General features: G+C 47.0%; 1 protein-coding gene across 2 annotated transcripts in view; it reads left to right on the top strand.

The window, feature by feature from the left end:
* The window catches only part of LOC140217302 (glutamate receptor 1-like), a 49,579-nt gene that overhangs the window by 17,893 nt on the left and 7,611 nt on the right, over window positions 1–24,075 (top strand). The window contains exons 5-12 of one of the 2 annotated variants that reach the window (XM_072287739.1): window positions 11,149–11,262; window positions 12,089–12,289; window positions 15,230–15,337; window positions 17,807–17,908; window positions 18,605–18,808; window positions 19,887–20,236; window positions 21,480–21,666; window positions 23,227–23,474. In XM_072287739.1, the coding sequence (XP_072143840.1) occupies window positions 11,149–11,262; window positions 12,089–12,289; window positions 15,230–15,337; window positions 17,807–17,908; window positions 18,605–18,808; window positions 19,887–20,236; window positions 21,480–21,666; window positions 23,227–23,474 (1,514 nt within the window). The remainder of the gene's footprint in view (window positions 1–11,148; window positions 11,263–12,088; window positions 12,290–15,229; window positions 15,338–17,806; window positions 17,909–18,604; window positions 18,809–19,886; window positions 20,237–21,479; window positions 21,667–23,226; window positions 23,475–24,075) is intronic. The other variant, XM_072287740.1, reaches the window with a different exon arrangement.

The raw sequence follows: 24,075 nt of genomic DNA on the forward strand, positions 1-24,075 counted from the left end.
GTCAGGGGCAGCCGGCGCACGCCTTCGGTTGCAGAACGAAAAAGAACGCGCGTTCATTTTCTTCCACAGCAGGCATTCTGCTTTCATAACGCGTCACCGATCAACTTCCACCATAACGTTCGTTGCCAAGCACGATCATCTTAGAACACGTTTGAACAGATGAACGTTATTGCGAACGCACGGTGACTTAATTCATTGGCAATAGTTGACTGACTCGAGTACGCGCCTTTAGTTCATATTACAGTTAGATCATGGGGGCCGCTTTCGTCGCGGTGAGCTCACTGGGAACAAAAATCTTCTGAACAAACACGGGACCATATCGATGGCTTTAACCCCTTCCTGTTTATGCGCGCAATACAAAGCCCTCGCTTGTCTGTAAGCGCAGCGGGGGAGTCCACGGAGTCGCCACGGCTGTAAATTCCCTTCACATTCACTTCCGAAAGAAACTTTTACAGCCGAATGGAGCAAAAGGGTAGCCCGTAGAACTTGAGTCATCTAACATAGCAGCAATCACACAATAAACATGTTACAATCGCAGTAATTATGAATAACACCGCTGCCGTTCCAAGCTGCCGATGGGAGAAACAGCGATCCACACATACCACTGCGAGGAGGAGAGTGGTGCGGCGGCTCTCGTTCGAGGCTACGTTCTTCCTCGCCGATAAAAATTTCTATGGGCACACTAGTCCTAAACCATATGGCACAACGTGCATTATATAGGCTTGATTATTGGTGCTCGATTTGCACTATTCTCTTATTGTGCTTTGTGCTTCAAGCGAGATATAAACTTTTGAATTAGTTCCAGTGCCATGCTCGGCATAGATCCTTGCTACAACTTCACCGCAAAGCGCAGAGGCTGTCTTGCGTCAGAGAGAGTCGGCCCGTGCACGTTGGTAGTGTAACGCCAGCTTCCCCAGCACCTGAGCGCTCGACTGTGTTGCCCAGCCCTAATATTTATTATGAAATTTCTCTTTGTGTTGTCTTATTGTCGTTCCTCCCGCAGTGCACAGAAAGCCAAGAGGTCGGTTGATTTTTTAAAGCGAAGCTTTCTTCGCCCCTTCCTTCAAATTTTCCACTGCTGCTGTCTTGCACGCCACGGCGGGAGGTAGTTCAGAGCGGATATTTACATCGCAGGAGCGGGGCAGATGCGAAAGGCGACGCGAGAAACACGTTTGGACCTTTCCATCGACGGTCGTCCCAATGCCCTCTGGAGCTCCTTTAGCGTCGGCACAATATAATCGTTGCAGCTGTAATTGTCCATTGGTCACTCGCGAAGCCATTGCAGAAACTTCAGTGCTTACGCGGCAGCGTTAAGGAGCTCGGGTCGCAGAAAAGCCGATGTCGTCGGCGTCGGTGTCGGCGTCAGCGGCGTTGGACGTGAGCGATAAATCCCAGAAGGCACTTCATAAATAAAAAACATCTTGCAAGATGGGCTGGTGGGAATCGAACCAGGGTCTCCGGAGTGTGAGACGGAGACGCTACCACTCAGCCACGAGTTCGTTCCTCCAAAACTGGACAAAATCGCCTCTAGTGAATGCGGTGTTGCCTTAGAAACGTGCCGTAGAAAGTTATACTGCGGTGTATATCGGTAATTATGACCATGTAACTTACAGAAGTCGCAGTTTCACGAGTAGCGAAGTACGTTTCCGCTATGTTTCTTCTGCACGCTGCACACACGCAGAGCCATCTTGCGGCAAACACAGAAGACCCCCTCCTCGCAATGTACGGCACTGCCCCGACACGCGGCGCGCCACTCGCCCCATGATCGCGTCCGCCTTCATGGCGCGTCGGGGCCCGGCTATCAGTGCCGATCGCGATGTTTGGCTGGCGTAGCGCGTTTGAGTAGGCGGTGCGAACGGGATGCGATAACGCTATCGCGTTCCACTCTTGAAGGCGAAGCTTAAGCGTCCTCCAATTTTTTACTATCGTGCAACAGCCCAGAAAGAGAGTAGTTCGAGGAGGCAGAGAATTGGTAGAACCGACGGAGCCCTTCTTTCCTCGCAGTTCCCACACACGTGGGAAAGGGCGGGAACGGAAAAGCCGACTAGAGAGGGCGAGAAAACGGTACTGCTAGAGACGACAACCGGTTGCCGGCAAACTGGATAAATTTAAGTTCAAGATACAGGGCCGTATGTTTCTGCTGTTTCTGAAAATAAGCCCCATTTGCCGAGCGGCCAACTGACGCACGGCGTGCGGATGCAAAGCCGCAGCAGCGTATAGACTCTCTAGGAGACAATATACAGAAGCGGTCGCGTCCGCCACCGTGGTAGTTTTTCGGTTGTGGCATTGCTCGAGATCGCGTGTTGGATACCGACCATGGCAGCCACATTTCGACGACAGCGAAATGCAAAAACGCTCAGGTACTTGGATATAGATGCTCGTTAAAGAACCCCAGTGGGTCAAAGTTAAACCTCATTCCGCCGCTACGGAATGCCGCAAAATGCGACTGTGGTTCTGGCATAGTTAATTCAGATAATTAAGTTAACGTTTAACACTTCTGCCACGATGTGACCTGCCATGTGAGGCAATGACAATGCTAACCTTCTTGGAGGTTATAAGCAACCAGTCGGGGCTTCCGTCAAAGTCTCGACTTCATTCATGTAGTATTTATTCCTGACACGTGTATTTATCTTTATCGGGCGACCACGTTTCGCCGCCTAACAAATGTAATCGCACAGCGTGGGACGCGCCTGCATGTATCCGAAGTTTCTGGAAAGTTATCGATGCTTCTATCCGCTGTCTGTTGTCGCCGAACCTTATGTTATCTGATTTCATCACCTGATGCGAATGGTGTAGAGCTTTGTGGAAGGCACGCGGGTCCGAACGATTAGTCTGGAACATTCGACGACTGTTCTTTAAAAGCCGACGCGCTTGACCCGCTGATCAGATTTCCGACGATCGCCGACCGTGTTCGCCGCTATCATTGTGCTATAAGTGTAGCCTGTTTTATTGGGCGAACCTGTGCCCACAAAAACAGGCTACACTTATAGCACAACGATAGCGGCGAACACGGTCAGCGATCATCGGAAATCTGATCAGCGGGTCAAGCGCGTCGGCTTTTAAAGAACAGTCGTCGAATGTACCACGGTGGTCGCGTCCGCCACCGTGGTAGTTTTTCGGTTGTGGCATTGCTCGAGATCGCGTGTTGGATACCGACCATGGCAGCCACATTTCGACGACAGCGAAATGCAAAAACGCTCAGGTACTTGGATTTAGATGCTCGTTAAAGAACCCCAGTGGGTCAAAGTTAAACCTCATTCCGCCGCTACGGAATGCCGCAAAGTGCGACTGTGGTTCTGGCATAGTTAATTCAGATAATTAAGTTAACGTTTAACACTTCTGCCACGATGTGACCTGCCATGTGAGGCAATGACAATGCTAACCTTCTTGAAGGTTATAAGCAACCAGTCGGGGCTTCCGTCAAAGTCTCGACTTCATTCATGTAGTATATATTCCTGATAAGGGAGGAGAAAGCTACGAAGCAGTGCCGGGAATTCTGCAGTGCGCGGCTGCGATCAAAGCGTTCAAACTTTGTGTATGGACAATTAGGCGAACACCCGCGGCTTGGGTGAGTTAAATTGACTCTAATGTCAAATGCAAGATGACTTCATAATCAGCGCCACCATGCCTATATTGCGTGCAGTGCAGGCCCTTCCGATTTTGTCTATACTGCCGCAAATTTTCTTTAATTAATCAGCTCCAACTCCAGCTTTACTACTGATATGCAAATTAGTGTTTGATTTATTCATAGAAAGATCATTTAAAACCAGTTTTGCCAAAGTGAAGTTTTTTACTGCGACACTCTATTCTTTCTTCGCCGAGTACAATGTTAGTCCCGCCACTTCGGCTCAAAATTAACGCCTGTAAATGCGCCCAAAATTTACGCCACTGAGACACTTGTATTTGATTCTTTCTGTTTACCGTAAGTACACGTGATGCTGAAGGTGCATCGACTATCGCGCCATGCATCACAGCATTGGACCAAGACGGACATCCAACGGCAGCCCGCCACAGACGTCGTCTGATTCTATATCAGAGTTGTCAGTGATACTGCATAGTTCCATTGTTAGTTAGGAACACCTTGATGTGGCTTACTACAAAAAGAGAGCTATTCGCCTTGCGATTAGCGCGCTTTCTAATCAGCTTCTGCTTTCAACTGCGTGCTGAAGAAGTAGCCGGTGCTGATTTATGCATAATTTGTACATACGACTTTATTTTTGGAAGACTACAAAGTGTTTGTTGTACACATAACTGTTTTGTCCTCACTGGAATATTGTAGATTTTCACCGGTTTCTGCTGGGAGACGCCGCTTCCTTTTTCGGCGATGGAAGTGGATTCAGTCGAGCACCGTCCCAAACTGCCAGCATCTGAGGGAGCTACTCGAAGGAAGAGGAACTGCCTTCAGAGCGAAGCTGGCAGCGACGACACTGAGCTGTACTGTAGCTCGGTCGACGCGACTTGATGGGATGAAGGCTTCGAGGTCTACGCACGCCGGAAAGCGGAAAGACGAAATGTCAGCGTGACCTCTGCAACAAGTAAGTCGACTGCGACTCTCACGCCGAGAGCTCCGGAGCATAGGATTCTCTTTGTTCCCGCGACGACTACGGACAACCTCAACTGATTCAATAGAAAGGCCCTCTCTGTTTATCTGGAGGCTCTCGCTCCAGACGAGATAGAAGAGGTCAGAATTAATAACCGCAAGAACGTCCTCGCTATCGATATTACTAACCGAAGTGATTTGGATCCGTTGATGAATATTACGCAACTAGATGACATCAAAGTGCTCTGTCACATTCCTCAGAGCTTGAAAACCACTGCACGCGTGGTTTACAACATCGATGTCTCAATCTGTGACAGTGATCTGCCTGTTTTGATCAAAATAAGGACAGATATCATTGCTATAATACAAGCTCGACGTATTGGCAAATCAACTTGCGTGAAGCCCCTCTTCAAAGGTGATTGCCTACCATCGCACGTGGAGGTCGGCCATTTTCCTCATATTGTACGACCTTTCGCGCCGAGGCCCCTACACTGTCGGAATTGTCAGAGAATCAGACACGTGATTGGTGTCTGTAAGAACCCAGGCTTATGCCCACGGTGTTCCGAGTCACATAGTTCTGACACTTGTGCAACAGAGCTCAAGTGCTCAAACTGCAAGGGTGCACACGATGCGACTTCGAAAGATTGCCCGTTCGAGAAAAATGAACAGAGGACCTTGAGGCAGATGGTTAGAGACCATTCGATACATAAAGAAGCGGCTACTAAAGTGAGACGCCGACGTTCCCGGAACCGCAAGTCGAGAAAACACACTGATAATTCTAAGGAATTGCACAATCCGGCGAAGACTGGTCGTCAACCGCTGACGTCATGCATTACCAGTGCAGATGAGAGAGGGACTCCCACCGTCGCTGGTGTGAAGTATGGCCATCTCTACTGAAGCCACGTCAACTCGCAGAACCACGAGAGACGACTCGTCCACCAACTACGAATGGCCTTACAGCAGGCCCTGCAGCAGGCCCTGTGGCAGTCCGCACAGAAGGCCAGGACTTGCAAGTGCTCGCTATGCTGAGGTCACTCATGAATGTTATGCAAACATTACTGACAAACTTGAACATCCCGAATGCTCGCCGCACACTGCAGGTACTGAGCGTCACGAATCTAGTACCTGCAAGTCTTGAATAACATCATGGCTCATTTACCAGTGTCATTCCGTAAAAATGTCAAGGAAGCATAACTTTTTCAGTGGAATGCTCGAGGCCTCAAATCAAGAATTTCGGATTTTCGACCTTTCATTTTCTCGAACAAATTTCCCATCATCAGCGTCTGCGAACCAACCTTCAAACTACAATCCGGCTGTCGGGCTATCAAGCTTTCTCATCCACAACGTATAGGGTCCTCAACAAGGTCGTCGTTTGCGTTCGGTGTGAACTCACTTACGTGCTACATTCAGTTTTGCCTCATGACGACGACCAATACGTGTGTTTAACTGTGAAAACACAGAGGCGCACATTCACTCTTGTCGCGGCATATATTTCTCCAACCAGTCGTTTTGACATGTAGCGACTGGGTGCTTTGTTACCGCAACACCTGGCCTTTGGATTCTTAGTGGAGGTTTGAACGCACACAATCCGCTCTGGGGGAGTTTGAAGATGGACTCCAAGGGAAGAAAACTAATAGCATATGCATCGGACCAAGAGCTTTGTTGTCTGAATGACGGCAGCCGGACATATTTACTGACCTACAACAGTTGTCTGGACTTGACTTTGGTACTTCGGTGTCTTCGAAGCAGTGTAAAGTGGTCCTCAGACATAAAAACCCATGGAAGTGATAACGTTCCTACCTATCTGAAGATCAAGTTGGTGGCCAAGTTTCTATTACTGTCTCCGTAGAACAAACTGGACGAAGTTCAGGTTGCGTATGCAAGACGAATGCCAAAAAGGTCACACTTCTTCATTCCTGGAGATTCAGATTCGAAATGCACTCCAATTGGCTATGTTCACTTTTATGCCTGTTCCAAAGTATACAAAATGCGAAGGCGAATTGGAAAGGATTCGAGTGATTCGCCGACTAGCAGAAAGAAGATACAGGCGCACCAAATGTATTCACCATCTGTGGGAGGCGAGGCGGATACAAAAGAAAATCCAGCACCGCATCGATACTTCACAATCTCAAAAGTGGAAATCCTTTTGCTAATTTTTGGATCCTCGTAAGCATCTGTCCCAAATATGGAGAACTCTGCGCGGCCTACGATTGTCTCCGCAACGGCACCACCCTTTAAGTATCTTGCTCTGTATCAAGGACAACATGAGATCAATGTTGCTGAGGGCTTCTGCGCAAGGATTGCTGGATTGCCGTCACTGCCTGTATCAACACCACGCGATGGTTCGGCTTCCCAGGACTTCCGAATAGATCTCATATTCTCTATGGAGGAGATGGAAGCGGCGCTGGCGACTTGTAGGGAGACATCACCACCTGGGCCCGACGGAGTCGCATACAAGGCACTTGGAAACATTGGCCAAGAAACCCGCAGTGTACTGCTGAATAGATACAATGAATCCTGGTGCGAACAATTGATTCCTTGTGAGTGGAAGGTCTGCCGCCTAATACCTTTACTTAAGAGTTCTAAATCTCCATTAGACTTGGCATCGTACCGTCCAACTTCTCTTGCCAGTTGCGCTGGAAAACTAATGGAAATGATGGTGTCGACGCGCCTTGAATGGTACATAGAACATAATGAGGTATATCCGAATGTAATGGCGGGTTTTCGGCAAGGTCGGTTACCCATCGATAACGTGCTTGATTTGAGGCCCTATAACGTAAGATTATTCCGGTTTGTTTCTATCCAATCTCCTGACGTCAACTTTGCGTAACCGCCGATGCAAGCATGGGGCGGTCGCCCGCAGGGTAGTCTAAACAGACCAATCAAACGCTCGTTCCTAGGAGGTCACTTTCGTTTGCTTGAGAAACGAATAACATTGCCTACACTGAGCGGCTTGTCTTATCTAATTGGCTGACAAGAGGCGAAAAGCACGCTCAATTCGAGAGGGATTCGATGGGGCCGAGCCACTGCACTGAAAATCGATAGGCGGACGAAGAGGGTGGTGTCTGCGCCTGCGATTGGTTCGCTTCCCCTGACTTAGCTTGCGGCGGCTGGTCGAAAATCGCGGCGGCATGCAAATGAAGCTTAAGAATGACGCTAAAACGAATCTTCCGCAAAGAAGAGTTCGCAGAACGAGTTCGTAAACGTGCCGAAAGGGTGCGAAAACGTTACACGGCTACGCAAGAAGTTTTGTTATACGCAAATAAACCCGTGCTCTCTGGCAGATGCGAGTAGCCAAGTGCGTGAGCCATCGACGGCAGCCATCTTTTATTCCTTTCGGAACGGGGCAGCCTGCCGCTATTCAGAAGAAAATTCAGTTTTGTTCGGCATATTATTGCATCTTTAACGCGTACACATGCCTTTGGCGCGGTAAGTTTTTGGCGGTTTTGTGACGTTGCGTGACATGCAGGTGAAGTGGGTGCAGCCCGAAAACTTTTGACCAATAGCCGAGGGCTAATGGCGAATAGGCGTCGAATCAGAAATAACTATTTTTCTTTTGTTCGGTCAAATCATGCACAATCAGTGTGTGCACGTCATATCAGATGGCGAGCTATCGTGATTTTCGTGAGGTCGCGCGACAGACAGGTGAAGAGGGGGTGGTCTAAAAAAGTTTTTGACCAATCGTGGAGCGCTGATTGCAGAATTGTAATAGAAAATGTTCAGAATGGTTTTACGTTACAGTGCCCTTGGTAACATTTATTCAACATCAAAGGCGCATGAAATGATTAACGGTGGTGATGTTTCTTGATGTGAAAGACGCATATGATAATGTACCACACCGAGTGATCCTCGATGCTTTGACTGATGTGGGCACCGGTGGCCGTCCACTGCGCTGGATTCGCAGGTGTTTTGGGGATAGATCCTTCTTCGCGCTTACAGAGGATGACATGAGATTCCACCATCTAACCAGCAAAGGTGTGCCGCAAGGTGGAGTGCTAAGTCCCACGCGCTTCGACGTAGCACTTTTGGTCCTTGTTGGATCATTGCCAAGAAAAGTGCCGATTAGTCGTATTTACACGCAGGGGAATGACTCCGTATGTTATATGCATAAATGGGCAAGAAATTGCTTACGAAACGAAGCACCGTTTAGTCGGAGTCATCATCGACCATGGTTTGTCTTGGACGCCACATAGTTCATATACGAAAAAGAGGTTGACTGCAATAGCCCATGTATTCAAATTTGTCGGCGGAAAGTCATGGGGCGCATCTGTGCAATCGATGCTGTACCATGCATTATTTATGGGCTTCCTGAGATACGGCTTGCCCATGCAGCAGTGAAACTAACCTTCCTGCACTCCAGGGATTACGAGCCCAAGTTCTATGGACGTGCCTCCCTAAATGTGCATCCACAGCAGCCACAACTGTCATAGCGCGTAACGACCCTATAGCAACATACATTGCCGTCTACACTCTAAGAAGGCACATTCGAAATGTCGCAAGGGCACCCTTTCATTATCTTGCTTGCCTGCCAACAACCAGGCCGCACACGAGTTTTAGCCGTCTCGTGACTACTCACGGAGCATCGCTACCATCCTATTAAGTCCCAGCAGCATGTCCTTCGTTTCTACTGTGGTCTCTGCATTCACCTCGAGTATACCTTACCATTCTAGGCATCAAGAAGAAGACACAAATGCCGTCAGCAGCATCGAAGCAGGCAGCGTTATTGCTATGACATGAGGTCCACAGTGACCGCTGTTATGATCGACCTATCAACGTTGAGAAACGTTCAGACGTGCGTTTCCGGGACGAGATAATTGCCGTCCTCCCAGAAAAAGCGTCACGCCTTTACGCCTTGAGTTACGTCTCTACGCCTTTACGCCTCTACGCCTTTACGCCTCTTGTTTCCCTTCCTTCATTCCTACACACTTCTCTAATCAGGATTAATACCCCACGCATACTAGTTTCCTCGCACGCGCGCCATCAGGCGCATGTTTTGAAGTTTCTGCGGCAGAAGTGTGAGTAGGAATCTACGAAAAATGATAGGATGCGATAAAAAAGTGCCCTCCAAAGCTCTCGCCGCGCCTAATGGCTCCTTGCCCACTCTGGGAGGCATGACACGAAGACAACACAAAGACAAATTGTGTAATAAATATTAGGACTGGGCAATAAAATTGGGCCCTCACGCTCTGCGGAAGGTGGCTTTACACTATCAAAGTGCGCGGGCCGACTGTCTGAGACAAAACAGCTACTGCGCTTTGGGGGAAGTGGTAGCAAACAACTGCTCGGAGCGTGGCAAAGGGCCAAATAAAAAAAAAAGCGGTTAATCTGGTAAATGTTTGCCACAATTCGGGACTCCTTAGGCACTATATCTGACCTAATATGCCGATGAGTACCTTATGTATTGAAGATGAATCCTTGTTGGTTCAGCACGCGAAGTTGTGAAGGCATTAAAATCATTTTTATAAAATTTCTTACACCATGTTTTGCGTGCTAATCAAGCTTTGAAAGCATGTGACGTGACAGGAAATTGTTTTTCTTTCAGCAAAAACACTTTAGGAAATAACTCTGAACAATGTAGTAAGTAGCCACGATTCTTTAAAACCAATATCTGAGATGGTCGAGCGACACGTCTGGGACCCTAGGCGTGGAAGTGATCCTATGGGGGATACGACTCTAATTTTGCTATGTGGTTGTTTATGTAGTTTTCTAATCGCCCCACATCAGATTACACACTGAATAGATTGCCACGTACATGTTTAACGAATGCAATAATATTTAAAAACAATACTTCGCACCATAGATATTTCATTTTTAGCCGGCAATAAATAGGCCAGGATGACAACGGCATTGAAGGTTTGCAGAATTGTTCAAAGAGCGCATAAATTTAGGTAGCATGAAAATTCGGGGTGATGATGGTGTCGCAAAACGCCCAGCTCGCTTTCTTTTCGTTATCGCCAGACGAGGAAGCAGTAGATCACGTAAAAATAATTTTCCGTCTAAAACAGCATGCCGGATATTATTAGACATGCTCATCTGTTCGATATAATGTTGCAAAAAATATGCTCTCAAACGCTTCAGGAGAGCTCGTTGATCGCCCAGATTTGACGATTCTTCCCAAGTACTGTGTGTCCCTTTACATTCTCATGACAGTACATTGGGAACACATCGCGAAATATTGGTAAAATTAAAAAAAAAAACATTGACTCAAAGGGGAGAAAATTAGCCGCGATACTTATTAGTAATTACTGCGTTAACGGCATGAACGGGAACAGAGAAAAGTAAAAGTGTTAAACCTGATGTCACAGGTGGAGAGACAGCATACTGTATAGGCACGATAGAGAGGAAGCCGACTAAGGAACTATAATAAAAATGAAAGCATGAAATGTAAACAGAGGTGTCTGTCAAACATTCAAAGTGCTGAGTAAATAAATAAATAAATAAATAAATAAATAAATAAATAAAAAAATAAATAGCACTGTTGGAAACCAAATGAGGGTATTTATTTTATAACGCGGTGTTACTGGAGAAAATTTCCTGGTGACGGCTATTACAAACAAACAATAAAAAAATACAGATTCCCCTGCTGTTATTTTCTTTGTTTATCACAGGTTGTAAGCCACCGGTACCTTGAAGGAGTCACTGAATTCGCTGCTATCAACATCACAGCGTTCAGGTTCCAAAACACCGAGGAATTGACGCAAACCTACAATTACAGAACAACGGTAAGTTATTTCATTATTCGATGCCATACCTTGGAATTCAAATTATTGTTTGGCGACGGGCTAGGAAGTGCCGCTTTAGTCAATTTTTTGCTCTTGCGGTGGTAATCGTAAAATATAGCACTTGCTAAAGTTCCGGCGATAAAAGCAGGTACGAGATCGCTGAGCATATTGTTGGGGTGAATATGCTTATCTTACGACAAAAGCAAGAAAAAGTTGGTGTTATATTTCAGCAAAAAAAAAAAGAAAGCAGACGACAGTTACCCCAGTCACATAGAAGAAATAATGAACAATTTTAATATATTAGGTAATTACAATTTTTTATGCAAGAAGATGATCTGCATCAGTAATAAAATGAACGACAAACATTCCATTAGCAGTCGTTTGCCTGGTTTAATTGGCATAAATAATTCACCACCGAGATAGAGACGAGGGTAAATAGGCGTATTCTACTGCTGAATGCGTTTCCGTCTGCTTACGTACAAATTCCTGCTATGTGCCGCCCTGATTTTGAGCGAATTTGACAGGCTTGAACCTATGTACCATTCGCCGTCCTTTTGCCTTGTAGTAGACTCTACTTGTTGCGGAATTGTGTGTAGCGCAGTCAACATAGCCGCTGCGTAGACACGAAGAGGCTCTGAGACAGCCGCTTGTAACTCCCAAGCTAAGTGCAGAAATTCAACTCGCAGAGGGAGTCTAAAGACGTTACAAAAAATGACGCAGCTCGTTTTTACGTCTTCGTCTGGGTTTAAATTACGCATAAGTCACAACCCTCCCACCCGCCGAACAAAGGCGAGCGTGTCAGCGCTTGTCGCTCGGCTGGTCGCAGGCCGAAGAAGCGGCCATCGCGGACGCGGCGCAGCTGCTGATCGGCGCGTACCGGACCCTGCGGGAGGAGCCCCCCGCCCGCAACGGTGACCTCTTCGAGGACCGCGTGCGAGTGGCCCCTGGTGCGGCCACCCCCCAGTGTGGTCGAATCGCCTACCTCACCCAGCAGCAGGGCCGAGTGGTCGACTCGTACCTCAAGGGCGTAAGCTACGCGACCGCCTTTCGAATTCCTGGACGCCGTTAAAATGGACGAGGAAAATAACGTCGACCTTCGAGCGCAGCGTTTGTCGCAAAAGCCCGTATGCGGCTTTGCTATGCTTGGAACGTCTGCTCCGGATCCCCATTTCCGACGCTTCTCTTTAATACGGAGGCCACAGGGCTAGTTTTAATGCGCACATTCGCTGTGGTGTTATACAACGGATGAAATGCACTTTCTGTAACTGACTCTTTTAAGCTGCAATCACGTGAAACGCTTCTAGAGCTTATTGCCGTGTGTACATAGAACGCAGATTGAAAGCCAGCCTATTTCCGGCAACAGTGCATTACACAGGCGAAATGAGGTCAGAACTACGTTGCACGCGTTTCACGTTCTCGGGCGCTATAACGTAAAGCTATTCCAAACTTTTCTATTCCAATTCTGCAATCAGCGCTTCGGGATTGGTCAAAACTTGTTTGGGCCACCCCCCCTTCACCTGTTTGTCACGCGATGTCACGAAACTTGTGATAGCTCCCCATCTGATATGACGTGTACACACTGATTATGCAAGATTGGACCGAACGAAATAAAAATAGTTATTTCTCATTCGACGCCTATTCGCCATTAGCCCTCGGCTATTGGTCAAAAGCTTTCGGGCTGCAGCTACTTCACCTGCCTGTCAAGCGACGACACAAAACCGCAAAAACTCACCGCGTCAAAGTGACGTGTACGCGTTAAAGACGCGCTATTATGCCGAACAAAACTGAATTTTCTTCTGAATAGCCCCAGGCTGATCCGTTCCGAAAGTAATAAAATATGGCTGCCGCCGATCGCTCAGGCACTGGCTACTCGCACCTGCCGGATAGCTTGGGCTTATTTGCGTACAATAAAACTTTTGGCGCGGCTGTGTAACGTTTTCGAGCCCTTTCGGAACGTTTACTACCTCGCTCTGCAAACTCTTTGCTGAAGATCCGTTTTGGCGACGTTCTTAACCTTCTGTTGCATGCGGCCGCGATTTTGGACCAGCCACCGCAAGCTAAGTAAGGGAAAACGGACCAATCGCAGATGCTGACAGCACCCTCTTCATCAGGTTATCGATGCTCAGTGCACTGGCTCAGCCCCATCGAATCCCTATCCACTTGAGCGTGCTCTTCGCCTCTTGTCAGCCAATTAGATAAGGCAAGCCGCTCAGTGTAGGCAACGTTATTCGTTTTTAAAGCAAACAAAAGTGACCTTCTATAAACGAGGAGAGCGTTTGATTGGTCTGTTCAGACAACCGTGGGGGTCACCGCCTGATGCTTGCGTCGGCGGTTACGCAAATGTGATGTCAGGAGATTGGAATAAAAATATGTTGGAATAGTTTTACGTTATAGGGCCCCTGTTCACTTGACTCTCATGCCGCAAGGAGCTCAAAAGTCCTGCAGGAAATCCTTGCGATGGTCGCCAGTGTCGTGACTTGAGTACTGTGCAACTGACACCTTGCCCTACTTACTTTTCATTTGCTCATCCTATTTTATTCAGGTCCTTTGCACATATTTTGCACTCAGTTTATTCTATAGGACGAAGTGCTCTCTTTGCCCGCTATGATCGTTCCTAAAATCTCATCCAAATTCACGTCTGCAACCTCCCCTTCTGTTTCCCCTGTTTACACGTGCCTACTCCATATACATGAAAATCTTGCTCTTGCCACATATTTCCTTTGTATGGCAGCACGAAGTTACGCAGCAATGATGTTGCTTCTCAATGACTTTCTCCACGGCAGCATTTGTTAACTGTCTATGAGGACTACGCTTAAGGGGGGTGTTGTTAAGCGGTACGAATGCTGAACACTATTAGAAGAAACACTGTTTTCATGAAGAAAGAAGGAAGATGAAGATATCCCAAATACAAAGCAAGACATTCTTAATTTACAAAACTTCATTTAAGCTTTCTTACCTCTTTATCTAGCGCCGCTCGACTCATGGCCGATTCCCCGTAGCGGGTTGAGCCACATACCCACAGGCACCAAAACAGGCACGGAGTAAGTGTTTCGCGAGCCTCATACATTATTCTTTTTCGTGTTGTTTCCCTGTCTGACAGCCGAGTGCGAAATCTGGGTACTTGTTACAAAAATCTGAAATGCACGTTTAGTGCGCAAGAATGCCTTTATATCTTCCATGTTTCCTCACTGTACCTTTGCTTGGAAGGCGAGAAGTTTCGTATCTTATGGTAGTCTCCAAACCATTTGTTTTTTCACTTATCAAGATACTGATTTGGTCGCGTAATAATTGAGGATCCATAGCATGCTTTAGTGCAGAATGACACAAAAATAATGGGAACGAAAACTTAGAACACAAATGACGACCGAAATGAGGGAATTTAAACGACTGCGACCGCGCGAGTGCCTTGCAGTGCTAGGCTTCGTCTTAAGCTCTGCGTGCAGGGCGTTGTTTTACACGGTGGCGCGAATACATATTTTATTTACACAACTAACCGTAACCTCGATCGCCGTTTGTTTCTTGTTTAGGCTAGCTGTTCCGATTCAGTAGCCGAGATTATGTATGTGGCGAAATCAAAAACAACACCCGATTATTTAAAGCTAAACCGAATAAAACAAGTTGTTGGTATAGTTCCCTTGTTTCTTGTTCGATGCGCTTCTCACCCGAACGCTACCGTTGCGTCTATCGTTCGACCGGCTGTGGTTTTATGGCCTCTGAGAAGAATTTGATGTCCACAAGTGAAAGAAACGAAAGTTACGTCAAATCGCGAATGCGCGTGATCAGCGCATTTATAGCTCTAAAACCGCTCTTAAATTAGTCCGTGGTTATGGTGCGCCAGCTGATAATTATTAACTGTAATGAACACGCGTGATAGCGCGTGTCTTATTGATAGAATGCCTAACGATAGAATATGCGTATTCTAGGTAGTACGAGCTGTGAGAATTTAATTTTTTCTGCTTTGTTTCAGGTTGTATTTGACGGAAAGACAGGGAGGGTCGAATTCGACGAGAGAGGTTGCCGCGTCAATTTCACGGTCGACGTGATTCAAGTCAACGGGAAAAACCAGTGGCTTAAGGTGAGCTGTAATATGCTACAAGTACACTGAACACTGAACAAGAGATTCCGACAAATTTGAGGAAAAAGTATTGCACAGAAACCATGAGGGATAATTGTCGAATAGCCTGCGTCTGACCACAAGGGGCCACACACGCTGCTCCGAAGCAGCGCAGAGTGTGCAGCCACAATGCAAGGCGCACGAGGCTGCGCGGATCAAACGCTTGCCTGCAGCGCCGACCTCCACGCGGGTTATTAGATTCGTCGGACGATCTCGCCGCTGCCACCATTTGTTAGAGTCGTCGGACGATCTACGAGCTGTAGGCCGATCTCACCGCTGCCATTCAGATGTAAGATTTGGCAGTCGTAGTTGTAGGGATGAACTTGGGAGGAACTAGGTGAACATGATTTATTTACATTATTTACATCGTAGACAAGACATACATCGACAGTCCAGCGTGACTCCCATATGGAGCCCGCAAGACCAACATACACCAAACAGCTTACGAGCACACAGCTCACGAGTACATTTCGAGCATGACAACGAGCACGCAGCTCACTAGTACATTTCTAGCACGACAACGAGCACTCACTAGCAGCCGACAATCGCTGCTTATATCCTCTCCGCTCGACGTCATAGTTCGACGTCATTGAAGATGACCCGCCCTTTTGGAGGAGGCGGGCTCACATACACGTGTTGCACAGGTTTCAGTGCCGCACACACACACAGGTGTAAAGGTCCGGAGCCAACGTCAGAGGGGCTTCGTAGAACTCTGCTCCGTCCCGGGTGGCACGCCGGGTAGCACATTCCTGAGCTGACCCCGCGCCACGTGGCTGCCGGTTTTTCGCAGTTCTCTGAAGTGCGCCCTGTCCGGTTGGATTGGAACACGTGCAGCGGGCTGAAATAGCTGGCACGTTGTCACCCCGTACGGCCATTCCTAACAGGGTTTCATTGACGAGAGGCTTCACTCCTCTGCCGGCTTTGGTTGGGAGTGGCCTTCACAAAGGCTTACGTTACATTTTTTTCGAGTTTGAAGATTATTATCACAAATGCAAAATACAATACATACATGAAGATGATTTATCGTCAGGAGGAGGCCCAAAAGTACTGTGGGAAGGCCTCCGATCAGAACTGGACAAAATTATTTCAGTAAGCACAAGAATGAATTGACAAAGGTATAATAAATGATTAAAAAGAACATAGAAGGACATCAGTACAGACAACGCAAAACTGATAAATAAACCAATTAAAGTGACGAAAGCAAATACGTTTCCGAAGACGATTTAAAACGGCTAAATGGCAACATACTTAAATCAGCTTTTAGATTGCTCCAAATGAAGATAGCACTGAAACAGGCAGTTTGTTTACCGTAATTTGTAGCGACTTTTGGTAGGAGAAAGTTATTAGACAAAACAAACCTAGTTGGATTTTTATTTGTGAATCGGTGAATTGGAAAAGCATCGATGGAAACTTGACGGTCGATGACTTTATACAACAGGACCATCAGAATAGCTTCATATGTGGAAACAACAGGAAGTACACCCAATTTTAGAAATAGGGGCTTAGATGATTAAAGATCGGATGTAAATGTCATAATTTTCAATGCCCGTTTTTGGATACTAACGAAGTCAGACATGTGAGTATAATAAGTATTTCCTCAAACACTGATACAATATTTAATGTCCTTGTGGGAATGAAAGCATGGTAAATTCTCACAGAAGTGTAATAATGCTAAAAGCTGAACGTGTTTTATCTAAAGATCTTATGCCTAAGCCAATTTTCTTAACACTCGAATCAACGTGAGCATAAAATTTTAGACTGCAGCCTACAATTACTCTTAGAAACTTAGCACAACCTATTTGCTTAATTTCAACGTTGATTATCCGTATGTCTAAACTAGCTGTCATAGTTCTTTGAGGAGAATAAACTATAAACTGAGCCATAGCAGGGTTTCCGCTTATATAATTTTTATGACACCACTTTTCCAGCCGGCGTACAGTGTAGATAATTTTGTTTCTAAATGTTCCACATTCCACATGTCGTTCCACATGTATAATGAGAGACAGTGCTGCGTGCGATATGTGAGGCAGCGAAGAAAACCATCGAGCATTTATTGTTCCACTTTCCTCAATTTCAATCACAAAGACAAGCGCTCTCCAATGCATTGCGACGACTGGACGACGCATGTCTCACCTCCAACAGACTCCGTCGCTCCCTGCAGCTTCTCGCTTCTCCACATTAGGTAGTGTCTCGCGGAAAGTGAAACTGCTCCCCCGTTTCTTTTTCTCTTCTTTGAGAGACAACGAAGCAACCGTAAGTGGACAATGATTGTTGTCATTATTGAGGCTGAATTTTAACTCTCAGTATATACTCGTATACATGCAAAAAACACGCGTGTTGCAGTCCACAGCAAGCAGTCACAGCGAGTATGAGATATCATCTCGGACAGAGAGCGTAATTTGCCTTCTTGAGTGACTTTTTTTTTCGCAGACTGGGACTTGGTCGAGCCGGGGCTTTATGTCGATTGGAGGACAAGAGGAAGTGACCACGAAATACGACAAGGACTACGTGCACAGGGTTGCAATGACTCTGGTGAGGCCACTGACAGCAGATATTGCCGCTGTAACCTGACAACTGAGTTGTAGCTGTAATAAGATCGGTCGGTGTGCAAATAAATAAATAAATAAATAAATAAATAAATAAATAAATAAATAAATAAATAAATAAATAAATAAATAAATAAATAAATTGCAGATCTCACGCTCTGTGGGAATCGATGTTAGCGAAGCTTTATAAGAGAAGGCATAATGGCGCACCACGATAAAAAAACGCGCCGCAGTTTTCGGCAATGAGCACGTCCCGCGACTGACTCATAACGTTCTTCAGCCGCGATGGCGTACAAAATGCAAAGTTGTATTGAGGGGCGTTATTGTCCAGCGATCGGTACGAGAGATTTTCGCATGTCTCTACGTCGGACGCGTCGAAGTATAGAGTGCTTGTCTGCAACTAGTCAGCACCACCACTTCTCCTTTCTTAGGCTACGTATTATCGATAGCAAAGACACGGCTTCCAGAATATGAATCAATACGGTTAATGAAAGTGTGCGGCTGAATTACTTTTTCCCGATTATAAAGGACTTAAATCTTTTATAAATGTCAAATATTACAGTGAACAAAAGCCCTTGTTGATCGGCGCTCCTGAGGTAGCCAGATGTTAAAATAAGTGCCCGTGGTGGGCAGTGGGAGACACGTGGTTCGAGTGCCCAATTTCATTTCCCTTCCCATCCAGGCAGAGCCATTTCTGATGCGGAAGACTCGGCCCATCGAGACTGACCGGGGTGAACCAGAATACGAAGGGTTCAACAAGGACCTTATGGAGGCAATCAGCCGCATCACCGGCATCAGATACGCCATTCACGTTGTCAAGCAGGGATCCCAGATGGCTAGCTGGAAGAGCTCCTGGGAAGGCATGATCACCGAGATCCTCAACGGGGTAATTACGTGCACACCATCTAACGCTGAGCAGGAGATATAGGCCCAGCACTGGCACTGTGACCCTGTTTTCAGCCTCGACTCGGCACAGCAGAAGCGAGCACTGACAAATACTGTGGGGTTGCTCGTCCGACTGCATTGCAGTCCACAGTGTGAAATGCTTTAGGATTTGATTACGTTTCTTCCTCTGTGCGGTCACTGGACTGATACCACTTGATTCAGTAACTGATAATCCATAAACTGGCACAAAAGATATTCAGTGGCAAACACATCTCAGAGGCATTAATGATGGTGCGTAGAGGTACGTGGGCGTCCCGTCTCTTAAGAGGATGAAACTGAGCAATGAACGGTGACCCCTTGCAACGATGAAATATGTGGCCGAAGAGGATGAAGTATGGGCCTAACACACAGTTGGATTTCGCAGGTTATTAACAGTAAGAGTTATTTTTGACACCATAGTTTGTGTGCGTGATGCGGTTTTCACTATGCTGGTTGGTGACGAGTGTAGGTATATGGGACTCTTGGCCATGACATCTTCTGCTTTGATGTAGCGCAGGCAGAACAGCAGGGACACAGAAAGGCACACTAGCCAACACACTGCATTATTCTTATTTAAGAAATATCGTTAAAGCATCCTCCTTGAAGATTTCATATAAATAAATTGCGAAGCCGGCCTTCTTTATCATCTGGCACCACAGAAAGAGCATGCTGTATGAACTATGATATTACGTTTTTCACGGGTAATTTCTGACGTGAAAGCTTATAGCGTTTCAAGGCGTCGACACCTTAGGAGTTGGTCCTGGTGGCTTCGTCCACTGCGTTTCCGTCGAATGTGGCTTCCTGTATCCCTGTCGTTCTACCTGCTCCACAGCAATGTGGTCGGTGACACTTTACTCATCGGCTGCTTGTAGTTCTGGAACCAAAGTGTTTTCATATTGGTTTTGCATTGAGGTGTAAGTGTGAAGGTGTTAGTTATGATACAAGGGCACTCTTTTATTTATTCCGTTTTTGAACGAATCCCCTTTCTAGCGAACAATTCAAAGGTCGTTACGAGTGTGCGACTCTGGCTGAACTTACAGGAGGCCGACGTCGCCGTAGGTGACATGGCGGTCGGATCTCACCGCTGGTACGACGTGGACATGACGCTTCCCGTTCTCAACACTGGCCTAGCGGCAGTGGTGAGAAGGACGGCGCTCAAGGGCGTGGGCCTGCGCACTTTCATAGCCGCCTTCGATTGGCGCCTGTGGGCGGGCTTCGGTGCCTCAGTAGTGGCTGTGTACGTGGTACTTGGCGTGATAAGCCTGGTCTCCCTGAAAAGCGTCGTGCACTGTTGCCTAGAGCTTCAGGCCGGGGCCTCCTCAGATGCCGACAAGCCCCGTCCCACCAGTTACAGCGGGCCCAACACGTCGTGCGCAAACTTCAAGGCCAGGTACGCGTGGCAGCGCCCGCAACAGTCGGAGCTCCACATTTGTTCCCCGTTTCTGCACCCCTGATATTTGGTTGGTTAGCTACGACGTTCCTCTTCTTTGCGCCGGTTACGTCACAAGAGCCATTGTTAAGCCACGAAATGGGGCGGCGGGAAAGGAGAATAACGCTCAGTTTTTCAAGTGCAGTGCTTACTGTGCACATGCTACGTACCGCGAACGGCGGTAATCCTTTTGCTATAACAATACGGAAAAAAATTATAGTGAACAAGCTACATTGATGCCAACTGCAACACAAGCATTAAAGAGACACTAAAGAACAATTGTGGGTTAGTTGTTTAGTCATGGAAAGGCTATGTTGAAGACTTCAATTCGGTTTACTTGGTGGAAAAAGGGTGGGTGATGGGGAAGAAAAATGAAAAGTTCTGACTCTTGAATTTTGCCGCTCCCGCCATGTGACTGCGTTAGTCGGACGTCACGCATTTCTAAGTGTGTCAGCATGTTTTGGGACTCACGAGTTCGAGCTTTTTATTCATATTGCATGGAATGTAATCTTTATTCGTAAACCATTAACGAGTACCGAGCAGGCGCAGCCAAAATCTCATGCCACAACGAGATCTAATGCAAGAACTTGAAACCTGTTTCCTTTTCCTTTGTCCTTTCTGGCTTACCAGGGCTTGCTCACGTTAACTCTGACACTTCTATTCACAAAAGTGAAATTGATGAATCTAGAGTAGCGTTACCCCAATGTCACTTTGACAAACAAGTCCTTTGTCCTTTGTGGCTTACCAGGGCTTGCTCACGTTAACTCTGACACTTCTGTTCACAAAAGTGAAATTGACGAATCTAGAGTAGCATTCCCCCCAGTGTCACTTTGACAAACAAGCTGTGCTGTACCTAATTATCTAAGATCATTTATTGCACCGGATGACAACACAGTTCACACATCATACAATAAAGCTCCTTGGGGCGGTTCCAAGTGCTTGCCGTACATTAGGCTTTCTGCAGGTGCTGTCCTCCACTACTGCAGTGTATTCTCTCTAAGCCTGCTTGCAGTAGTGTCTGGCGGTTACCGAGTATATTCAGAAATACAGCGCGAAAACAAGCAACGAAACGTAATCACGAGTTTTTATTTTCACACCAGCGCTACATTTAGCATATTACATATGAGCACTGGTGCCACCTTTTTGCACTGTTTGACATCGCTAATCTCGTGTAGTGAAGCAAGTGCGTTGCACCTGGCGACAGGTCTGTCTCTGGCCGCATCGTGGGCAGCTTCTGGTGGATCTTCTTGGTGCTGGTTTTCTCCGCCTACACGACCGAGCTGGCCTGGTACCTGAGGCCGAGGCATGAGATTGAGTCCTGGGATCAACTGGACAGCACACAACTCAAGCATATGTGGGTGCCGACAGCAGCCACTAGGAGATACCTTATGGTGAGCGCGTCGTTATCGACGAAATGTACATACATGGTCGTTGCTGGGAATGAGTGATTTGAATAGCAATTCGCTACCTGAGTCGTACCTCCCGACCTCAGCTCCTCTCGAGCAAGAAACACTCGGCGATGGACACGGATGAGGGCGTAGCTCCACTTAGCCAACTGGCGTCTCGGTAGCGTAGGTCAGTTATACCCCGTTTTGAGACGCTCCGGCGGCGTGAGCAAGCTGCCCCTCGAAGTGACGCCCGAACCACGTCTCTCACTTGAGACTCGTAATAACTTGTTTGCAGTGCTGGGATAACCGTAGCATCGAGCAACCTTCATAACAGCAAGTGCGACTGATTGAAGGTAGGCCGAAGTGAAGATGGTATTTTATGATCACTTCTCCTCTCGGAACAGCCAGAACCACTCAATAAGTGGTGTTCGGCTGAGGGCATCATCGATAAACATAGTTTTAAAGCATTGCACGTGTTTCTGTAGTCGTTATTCCAAGGAAGAATTAATATCGATGAGATGCACTGTCCGTTACAATCAAACGTCATGATTTCTAAAAGGTAACGTGAGAACAGCTGGCGCAGCTGGTACCATAAAGCCGTGAGACAGAAATTCTACGGAATGGACTTCTTTTTATTGATATGATATAAGGAGATGTTGCCGCACAATTTAAGGCGCCGGCTACTCCTTATCTCTTGAATGGTTCCATCATACAACATATAGGGTTCAAGACTACATATCAAATAATCTTTTCACACAAACACCGGGACTTATCACGCAACAATTTCACAGGAAGAGTATGACGTAACAAACACATGGTACATACAATATACAAGGTAAATGTCTCTACTGTTATGTAGATAAATGTCTCAAAAATACAAACGATGTTGTCGTATAATAACACAGTCTCTAGTCAGCGGGTGGTTCATTATCACATATATTCCATTATCACATATAGTCACAACAGTCAACATAACATAATTCACAAACACATGCATATATACAGCGACATTGAAATGAAAGGAACAATAAAAGTGTTAATAACGTCCAACAATGCCGCTGTCTTCAAGAAAAGTCTTTAGTGCTTTTAAAGCGCTCTTCTGCAGGGACATTGTTGGCCAAGGGCCCAAAACTTTCTTTAAACTGAAAGGTCTGCAGTCTAATTTAAGTAGGGTTGACTGAAGTCGGCATCTCGGTGTTTCGTGATGTGGGCAATCTAGAAGGAGGTGATATATATCTTCGTCTACAAATCCACAATCAAATTCGGGGGTTTCCGAACGGCCAATTCTGTGTAAGAAGTGCTTTGTGTAGGTAGTGCTTAGCTTTAATCGATGAATGAGGGTTTCCATAGTTCTGTCTAATGACAATGAAAATTTGAATTCAATAAACGGATCAATATGATATAAGTCCGAGCTCTTAGAATTCTGGTCAAACCAAGTGTTTCTACATCTTGAAAGCCGGCCGCTGTGTCATTTTCTTCCCCTTGCTGGCACGCTCTAGTAACTTTGCAGAAACGTACACCGGTTGGTAGGAACAGCGTGTCCCGTGTGCCTCTTTCTCGCAGAGTAAGCTTGACGAGATGACCAAGAGGTTCCACAACCACATCACCGAACAGGGAGGCCGCGAGGTGGCCTCACTTCGAGAAGCTGTGGAGATGGTGCGCAGCAGCTCGCCTGGAAACCTGGTCGTTTTCGCCGATGCGCTGGCCGCCGAGTACCTGAGCGGCCAGCCACCCTGCGACACCAGGGTCATACGAGCGCGCCACCGCGCGTGGCACGTGGCGCTGGCCGTGGAAAAGAACGCCACCCTGAGGTCAGCGCTGTGGGCGTGGCTCCGGAGAACGCTTTTCGGCCGGTCACTTTCGCACGAAGCATGCTAGCTGATAGCTGCGCAGTATTCTTTGTCGACTCCTTACAAGTACGGCGGGACGTAGCGCACATATCTACAGCATTAGATCTCCGAAGTCCTGCCGCATCGCTTTTCTTGGTTTAGTGCCCGAAAAATGTGCGCAACACTCCGCGTAAATTCGACCTTATTTTGTCAGCTCGTGCACGTCACGCCCATCCTCCGCGCTTCATTTTCTTCTAAAGAAAAATTACGCCGATCCAACCCGCATCTTGGAATCTATGTGAAACCAAGTTTCCGTCAAGCGGTTGATCAAATGCTACAAATTTGCTCGTTTCGTGGCTGCGTCTTTGTCGCAAAGGAAGCCTGCGCGCTCGCATGTGCTCCCACGCGTGCGCCCGTGCTACGCAGTGTGACACACATGGCAGTGCAATGCCGAGCGGCCACATTGGGGGCAATGCATCTGCGCCGAAACATAGCGATGGCTGTTCTCGGCGAAGCATTCGGTCCTCATTTCCTTTCTTTTTCTTCATGCAGCGCTTACGTGAGCCCCTGGGGTTTTCAATGC

Source organism: Dermacentor andersoni, chromosome 4 (genome assembly GCF_023375885.2).
Source record: "Dermacentor andersoni chromosome 4, qqDerAnde1_hic_scaffold, whole genome shotgun sequence".
NCBI lineage: Eukaryota > Metazoa > Arthropoda > Arachnida > Ixodida > Ixodidae > Dermacentor > Dermacentor andersoni.